The sequence below is a fragment of the Colobus angolensis genome, unplaced genomic scaffold, assembly GCF_000951035.1.
Source record: "Colobus angolensis palliatus isolate OR3802 unplaced genomic scaffold, Cang.pa_1.0 Scaffold7, whole genome shotgun sequence".
NCBI classification, from domain to species: Eukaryota; Metazoa; Chordata; class Mammalia; order Primates; family Cercopithecidae; genus Colobus; species Colobus angolensis.
The window spans coordinates 23,865,773-23,874,588 of NW_012120709.1; the positions used below are offsets into that span (position 1 = coordinate 23,865,773).

General features: G+C 52.2%; 1 protein-coding gene across 2 annotated transcripts in view; it reads left to right on the top strand.

Annotated features, from left to right (window-relative positions):
• The window catches only part of CEP164 (centrosomal protein 164kDa), a 97,433-nt gene extending 90,976 nt beyond the window's left edge, over positions 1–6,457 (top strand). Inside the window, exons 27-32 of one of the 2 annotated variants that reach the window (XM_011926850.1) lie at positions 834–941; positions 1,802–1,916; positions 2,510–2,857; positions 4,027–4,093; positions 4,987–5,109; positions 5,264–6,457. In XM_011926850.1, coding sequence (XP_011782240.1) covers positions 834–941; positions 1,802–1,916; positions 2,510–2,857; positions 4,027–4,093; positions 4,987–5,109; positions 5,264–5,360 — 858 coding nt within the window. In that variant the 3' untranslated portion in view covers positions 5,361–6,457. Of the gene's footprint in view, positions 1–833; positions 942–1,801; positions 1,941–2,509; positions 2,858–4,026; positions 4,094–4,986; positions 5,110–5,263 lie in introns of both variants that reach the window. The other variant, XM_011926848.1, reaches the window with a different exon arrangement.
• Positions 6,458–8,816: the final 2,359 nt, after the last annotated feature.

The window sequence follows — 8,816 nt, forward strand, 5'->3', positions numbered from 1 at the left end:
CCCACAGGATGAGGCTGCAGTGAGCCCTGATTGCGCCACTGCACTCCAGCTTGGGCAACAGGCTCTGTCTCAAAAACAAAACAAAACAAAACAAAAACGTTAAAAAAAAAAAAATTAAAAGAGATGGGGCTATGAGATCCAAGTGTAAAGCCACAGATGCCCTATATCTGGAGACGGGGGCCGTTTACCCTCTGAGGAAGAAGGCCGAATGAGGGCTTGCCACACCAAGCAGAGGCGTCATGACTGTATTTCCTGGCCTTACCAAAATTAAAAGCAAAAAGCAGAGCTGAGCTTGGTGGCTCATGCATGTAATCCTATCATTTTTGGAGGCCCAGCCAGGTGAATCTTCTGAGGCCACAAGTTTGAGACCAGCATGGGCAAAAAAACAACATCAAGTCAAAAAAAAAAAAAAAAAAACAGGTGTGGTGGCTCACATCTGTAGTCCCAGCTACTTGGGAGGCTGAGGTGGGAGGATTACCTGAGCCCAGGAGGTTGAGGCTGCAATCAGCTGTGATCAGACCACTGCACTCCAGCCTGGGTGATGGTGAGACCTCATCTCTAAAAACAATAACCATAATAGATGATAACCATTTGGTTAATAGTAACCATTTGAGAGTTTTTAAGGTGTGGGCATGGTCTTAAACATGCAACATAGTCACATACTCGTTCTCATGTAATTCTCACGACCCTATGAAAAGTCGTCGTTCTCTTTTCCAGATGAGAAAGCAGACTATAGTAATTTGTTCAAGATCACCCAGTCAGCAAACGGCAGGGCTGGGACTGCAGCGTCTGTGTAGGTAGTCATTTCTCCTCTGTTTTCTCCTTGGCTGCAGGAGACCAGGCACCTGGATGAGATGAAGTCGGCCATGCGGAAAGGCCACAGCCTCCTGAAGAAGAAAGAGGAGAAACTGAATCAGCTGGAGTCCTCTCTTTGGGAAGAGGTGCAGCCCCATGGCCACATAGCCCAGTGGGCCCTGGCCTTCCTCTTCTGTTCTTGGGATTGGGTTGAGTTCTTTGGTCCTGCATCAGGGGGAGCTGGGCCTCTAGGGCCCAGGATTGGGCAGTAGGCTTGTCTACTGGCTGATGAAGGTGGCAGTGGCTTCAGTTCTGGGTTTGTTGAAGACACCTGTAGGTTTGGATACCTGTGCTGAATGGTCCTGAATACACCTGGACCCTCTTGCTAAAGGTGCCTGAGAAGAGGGCCGAGCCCTTACCCTACCCTGGTCCCTAAGGAGAGGTATGACCAGGGCGTCAGGAATGGACACACACGATAGGTTTTCCTGCCTGCCCTGGGACCTTGTGGACTTTCTCCTGGGTGTCTGAGGTTTAGATGTAGCGCGGGGGAGGCTTAGGTGGAGTAACACTAAAGGGAGAGCTTACTGGGAAAGGTGGTGGGGGTCTGTGTGGGCCTGATGGCACTGTTGTCTATGTCTCAGGCTTTTGGGACATATGCTGAGCCTTGCTTCCCTCCCACCCTGCTGTGAGGCAGCCCTGTGTGATTTACTTTGCCCAGGGTGCCTGGTGGAACTCTGGGCCCCAGAGGAGTCTACTTGCCAAGTCCTCAGTTCCCACACATCACAAGGGCAACAGCCTACATACTGCCTTGAATTTGTAGCAGCAAAATTGCTAGGAGAACAAATGGAGATGGCCATGTTTCATGGATTTGTGTAAGAAAACCAGCTTAAAGACAAAACATACAGAAGAACCTAGCTCAGTGACCTAGCCATTTCCTAGAAAGGAAAGAAGAAGGCTAGAAAGCATGTGGGAGAGGTCCGTCATAACTGCTAACTCTACCCTGCAGGCCTCAGATGAGGGCACTCTGGGAGGATCCCCCACCAAGAAGGTGGTCACCTTCGACCTCAGTGACATGGACAGCCTAAGCAGTGAAAGTTCCGAATCTTGTTCCCTGCCTCACTGTGAGTGGTGGTGGCAGCAGAGGAGTGAGTGGGGGAGATGCAGGGTGAGGACCATGGTATCCATGGAATGGGAGGAACTTGAGGAACAGAGGAAGACCCCCCTTCCCTGCAGAGGGAGGCCTCTGTGAGCTGGTGTCTGGACTGTGCTCAGTCAATGCTGGGAAGGAATCAGACCATCTAGGTTTGCCAGCACATGGGGCTGAAAGGTCAGGGAAGCCTTCTGAATGCTGCAGAGCACTCTACAGTGTGACCGCCGGCCCTGCTGACCTTTCTCTTCCAGGGCCTCCTTGGGGAGGCTCTTCTCTCTCGGCTGCTCTGGCCTGTATGTGACAGAAGGGCCCTCTCCCCTTCCTTCTCTCTGAGGTCCTGGGCCCGTCACCCAGGGCCTTACCCTGGAAACCTGTTTGCCAGCTTCTCACCTGCACTGTCTGGAACACAGAGCCCTGCCATCCCTGACCCCCTCATGAGGCTAAGGGGCTGTTTGGAGAGGCAGGGAGGGGTGGCCAGTAGGTTGCTGCATGACAGCTGTGTCTGGGAATGGTCCAGGGTCCTGAGCTTGAGTCCCTTCCCACCATCTACCTCTTTTCTTTCAGTTGACTCAACCCCAGGTCTCACCTCCCACAAGATCCATGGGCTGAGCCACTCCCTCCGGCAAATCAGCAGCCAGCTGAGCAGCGTCCTTAGCACCCTGGACAGCCTCAACCCTCAGTCGCCGCTGCCGCTCCTCGCCTCCACGCCAGCCCAGCTCCCTCCCCGGGCCTCCAAAAGCACGCCCACCCCCACCTACTATGGCTCCCTGGCCAGGTTCTCAGCCTTATCATCTGCTACACCCACGTCCACCCAGTGGGCCTGGGATTCAGGGCAGGGCCCCAGGCTCCCCTCCTCTGTGGCTCAAACAGTGGACGACTTCCTGTTGGAGAAGTGGCGCAAGTATTTTCCAGGTAAGCCCCACTCTGGGCGGAGCCTTCCCACCCTCCTCCTCCTCCTCCTCTTCCTTCCTTTTGTTCTACCTTCTTTCTCCTGCTCCTTTTTTCCTCTTCCTCTTTTGCATCCCTTTGCCACACCTCTCCTCCCCCAACATTGCCATAGTCCATTGGTCCATTGACTCTACCTGTGGGTCCCTGGGGAAGGAGACATTGCAGGTGGCCCTGCAGCCAGGAGTTCTGTGGGTCAGGATGGTTTAGATGGAGCCTGGCTGACTGGGGCCTTTCTTATGGATTTTGGAGCTCAGCAGAACCTGAAAGGTCATTGTTGTCATTATCTTAATAGCTACCATCTTGTGCAATGCATTATGGGCCAAGCAGTTTATATATATATGTTTTCATTTCTATTCTCTGAGGTAGTAATTATTTATCCCCATTTTACAGATGAGGAAACTGAGTTTCAGAGCGGTTAAGTAGTATGCTCCAGGGTACCCAGTGAGAGAATAACAAACTCAGTTGTGACCCCATGTCTCTGTGACTCCAGGATTCTGCTTGGAACCTCTTGGCTGTGTGGCTAATTCTTGCTTCTGAGCCAGGTGGCCTCCCCGGGTCTCAGCCCCGCTGAGGATTATGAAAAGCCATTAAACACAGGCATTTGAGGGAAAACAAAATATCTTCTTTCTGTCCTAACCCAAATTGAAAAGTAGATTAAGTTTTAAAAATAAAATAGGCCGGGCGCGGTGGCTCAAGCCTGTAATCCCAGCACTTTGGGAGGCCGAGACGGGCGGATCACGAGGTCAGGAGATCGAGACCATCCTGGCTAACACGGTGAAACCCCGTCTCTACTAAAAATACAAAAAACTAGCCGGGCGAGGTGGCGGGCGCCTGTAGTCCCAGCTACTCCGGAGGCTGAGGCAGGAGAATGGTGTAAACCCGGGAGGCGGAGCTTGCAGTGAGCTGAGATCCGGCCACTGCACTCCAGCCTGGGAGACAGAGCCAGACTCCGTCTCAAAAAAAATAAAATAAAATAAAATAAATAAATAGGACTATTCCTGTCTCTCACCTGTCTCTGGCCTCCAGCCACTGAAACTTTTCCTTTTATTGTTTATTCTGGGGAGGCAAGAGGCACTGGTGAGCAGGGTGGTGACCACTGCCCATTTCTGAGCCCTGTCCCTACGCTCTTCCAGCTGGCATCCCGCTGCTCAGCAACAGCCCTGCCCCGCTGGAGAGCAGGCTGGGTTACGTGTCTGCCAGGTGAGCCTCCCTGGGGGCTGGTTGGGGTGGAACGTCATAGCTGTTCCCTGCGCCTCCCTGGGTGGGTGGACCTCTGAGGGGAGCAGGCCTCCTGGTCTTACCCCAAGAAGTCAGGCAGGCCTCTAGTCCACAGAGCTGTCCCCACTTGCCTGGGTCTGAGGCGCCCGTCCGGAACCAGAGGGAAGTCAAGTCCACACCGCCAAGGTCCCAGTGGGGAAGGGCTGGGCTTACCCAGCCAACCCCCTGAGGAAGCTGCCCTCTGGCCCCCGTGGGGAGGAGTCAGGCCCTGGTAGGACCCTGCCCCTGCCCCTCCCTCTAGCTCCTCCAGCCCTGGAGTCTGGCCTTTGTCTTTGCCCTTGAGCTCTTGTTTGCTTCCTGTGGCTCCCTTCTTCCCCAAGTCCTGCTGAGCAACATCTGGAGTGAGAGGGACACCCTGTGGAGGAGACAGACGGGCAATTATTTAAACCTGTTATTAATTTTCCATTCATCTTATTCCTTGCCAAATATATCCCCCTCTTCCTCCCTCAGGCCCCTAACAATGCGTACCCCCCACCAACCCTTTGGCCAACGTGAGAGCTGACGCTGGCCAAGGATTGAGTTGACAGAGGGGAGCACTTTGCTGATGAAATTGGTGGGAGCAGGCAGATGTGGGAGCCCAGAGCCTCATATCAGTAGCACCCAGCAAGGGGGCAGAGGGTATCCACCGCCTTCCCGTTTGGGAACTGTTGGGGGGGGCAGATGTTTTGAAGCTTTGCATTGCTAGGAACCTCAGAAGCTGCTCTGCTAGCTGAGAGGAAGAGGGAGGAGGTGACAGATGTCATGGCCTCTGCACATCCTCTGGCACTTCCACGCCGCCTCTCTCCCCTCCCCCATGCTCTCCTCTTCCTTCCCAGTGAGCAGCTCCGGCTCCTACAGCACTCCCATTCCCAAGTCCCTGAGGCGGGCAGCACCACCTTTCAGGGCATAATTGAGGCCAACCGGAGGTGGCTGGAACGTGTCAAGAATGACCCCAAGTTGTATCCTTTTACTTGGTTCCCAAACTGGGCTGGGCCATGGGGCTCAGGCTCGTGCCCTAAAGGGCTGAGGAGGATCCTGTTCAGCCTTTGACCCTTTCATGGCCCCTGCCTGGCTATGCCCAGTGATTGCAGTTTTCCTTCACCTTGTGGCCAGACCTCTCTTCTCTTCAACACCCAAGCCAACAGCTACTTTGAGCCTCCTGCAGCTAGGCCTCGATGAGCACAACAGAGTGAAGGTGTATCGCTTCTGAGGCCCTGAGCAGGGGCTTGGGGCAGCTCAGCCTCTCCTCCACCCAGACCAAGTGCCTGAGGAGCTGCCTGCCTTCTTCCATCTGAGGAAGCACCCTTCTGCCCCCTTTGGCTTGCAGGAGCCACCAGGGACCAGGGGATTGAGTGGAACAGTAAAGCCACACATTCTGTGACTACATAACCTATCTCGGGCTAAAATGTGTGGACTTGTAACGAGCTGCTGTCATTGACGTGGCACGCTGATGGTGTGCGGTGGCTGCGGGCATCAGGGCCGGGAGCGCTTTGGGAGGAAGGGAGGTGTTAGAGGAGTTGCCTTTGAAGGCTCAGGGAGTCCCTTTGGAGCTGCTTGTTTCCTTGGCCCTGCAGCACACTGCTCAGGGCTCCCAAGAAGGTTGTGCATATGGTTCTTAGTTCATCAGGACAGAGACCCCCAGCATGTGTGTACCCTCGGACCCGGTTTCTCTGGGCCCACATCTATCTCCAATACCTCAGCCTCAGGTCAGACCCTTTCTTTTTTCTTTCTTTTCTTTCTTAATTTTTAAATGCCATTTTTTCTTGAGCATTCCGAGCACTCTTTTTGACTCTCTCAGGATTGGGCTCAGCTGTCCAGAACCCTGCCAGAGGGTGCTGGGGGCTGTCCCTCTGCAGGCACTGTGTTTTCCTCGGGGGCTGTCTTCAGGAGCACCCCTCCTGCTCCCTGGGGCTCCTCAGGGAGCCATTTCAGCTGGAGTCTCAGGTCTCAACACAGCTTCTCCGGAAGGCCAAAAAAAGATTGGGGTGGCTTCTGGTCCTCACGACGGTTTTTTTCCTCCTAGGACATGTTGGATATATTCATGGGCATTGTTTCCATCTCTCTTTTCTACCTGTGCCACCCCTGCCCTGATTCCAAGGCTGCCTCAGGCAGGCAGGCAAGGGGCTAGACTGGTGCCCAGCCCTGGCAGCAAAGGGTCTTGTGCAGTTGGAGATGCTGCTGTTGTGGCAGAGCGTCCTGCAGCCCCGCTTCCATCAGCTGGCTCTTGGGTGGGGGCTTTGCAGGGGATGCTCTCTGATGTTTGTTCCATTGTTTAAATAAAATGCACCTATTTTTGTTTTTTTGCAAGCTGTGGGGTTGCCCTTGCCTCTCTAACACACAAATTAACTCCCTCCATCCTCCAACTCATTCCTTGGTCATGGAATAAGAAACTAAGATGCAACTGGCTGTTGGTCTCCTCAGATGCCTTTTAGGCATCAGCCCACTACATAGAAAACTCCGTTTCATCATGTGGCTCATTCTGTGCTTCGGGAATAGCTTATGTGGTGCAGCCAACTCTAGTGATAATCCTGGGTGTTTTCTGCATCAGTTAAATCTCTAAAAGTCCATTTTCTACAAGGCAGTCATGTAAATGTGTCTGCTTCTTTTGGGAGGCCTTTACCTCCTTCCTGAGAAAGGGAGGAAGGAAAAATGAATATTCATAGAATACTGCCCTATGTGGTATCTGATTTAATCATCACTACAATGTAGATATTGATGTAGATATTTTCTGTTCCGTTTTTATGGATGAAGAAACTAAGGCTCAGAGAACCTTTACATGCCTGGAGTCCCCAGTAAAGTAGCTGAGCTCCCTACTTGTGCAGTGCCCCCACACTCCATCCCTGCACCCCCAGAGCGCTATCTTCCCTACTACCAGTCCTTGGGAAGTGCTGAATTCACCATCTCTCCCTTTGCCCCTTCACTGCTCTCCCACCTATCAGCTGGACACCCATGGTGCCATTTCCCAAAGGCTGATTGGTGTTTTCCCCATGCAGGCAGAATGCAAGATGAATCCCCCAAAGTCCCTAAGCTGGCAAAGTTAGCTGGGTTTTTCTGTTCCAGTGGTGTGAGCAGCCTAAATACAGTCTTGGATTCACAGCAACAGAATTGCTAGGAGAACAAACCAAGATGTCCACATGATACGGATTTGTATAAGAAAACCAACCTAAGGACAAAACATGCAAAATAACCCAGTTCCGCATCCTAGCCACTTTCTGGGGAGAAGGAAGAAAGGAAAGAAGGGAGGGAAGGAGAAGCAAGCTAACATTTGTTGAGTGCTTTCTTTGTGCCAGATGCTTTTCATGTGTTATTGTTTGTAATCTTAATCTTATGAGGTTAGTGTTCTTATTTCATCCATGAGGCAACTTAGGCTCAGAGAGGTGATATCACTATAGCTCAAGGTCATACGCGGTATTTGAACCCAGATCTCTGGAAGTCGAGATCTGTGAACCAGGCTCTGCTGTGTCAGCATCTCCTATCCTCCTCCTGGCACACAGAACAGTCCTGGCCAGCTTGGTCTGAAGACCTGGGTTGCAGGAAGCGGGTGGCTTCTAGCTGGGGGAAAACCTTCTTGGGTTAGGGTTTACAAAGGGACTTTTTCAGAAGATTCCAAAATTGTCCCATCCCTCCTCTCATGGGTTTGAGCATCTAGCTGGGGAGACTAGAATCACAGATGTTTGGAGCTGAAAGGGGCCACTGAGTCCGTTTGGACTGCTGTGACAAAATGCCATCAACCAGGTAGCTTTTAAACAGCAACCATTTATTTCTCACAGCTCCGGAGGCTGAAAATCCAAGATCAAGGTGTTGAGAAATTTGGTGTCTGGTGAGTGGTTTCTAGTTCCTAGAGGGCCGCTTCTGCGTCCTCGCCCAGTAGAAGTGTAGGACTCTTGGCTCCTTCAACCCCTTCTGAGGGCACTAATCCCCGTCATGAGGGCTGCGCCTTCGCGGCCGAATCGCCTCCCCAAAGGCCCCGCCTCCTCATATCATCACACTGGGGAGTGGGTTTCCTGATAGGAATTGGGGTCCATAGTGGGGCCTTGTAGATTACTTGTTCAGTCCATTCAGGTTTTGCAGTAGAGGAAACTGCCTAGAGAGGCTACATGAGGTACCCCAAGTTGCAGCCACAGTGGCAGAGGTGGGAATAGAACCAGTGTCCTAACTTCCTGGCCTGGGGCTTCAGAAAAGAGTTTTTTTTTTTAAAGGATCTTCTTAGTAGACTATATGTTCACATGACTCGATATTCAAATGGTACAAAAGTCACTCCATGAGTTATCTAGTGCTCCCTCTTGAAGGTAAAAAATACTACCAGTTCCTTCTGGAGATTTTATGCGAATAAAAAGGAGGGATGCTTAGATTCTCTTCCCCGTTACTGGTGGAGAATGGGTCACTCCTAATGTAGGATTGGACGATTGCCCGAAGCTGTCGTGAGTGGTTGATTGACGGTTTTCTTAAGGGAACAATGCTGGGAATGATGACAGACGCCCCCCACTGACCCCTCCCACCTCCCTGCCCCTGCAGTAAACTCCCACACAAAATAGCAGTATGAGGTGTGGGAAAATAATCTTGGCCTCCGTCCTGGGTTTAGGCTGTCATCTGAACAAGTCCTGTCCGTACAGGCTGTCACCTGAACAAGTCCTGCCCGTACAGGCTGTCACCTGAACAAGTCCTG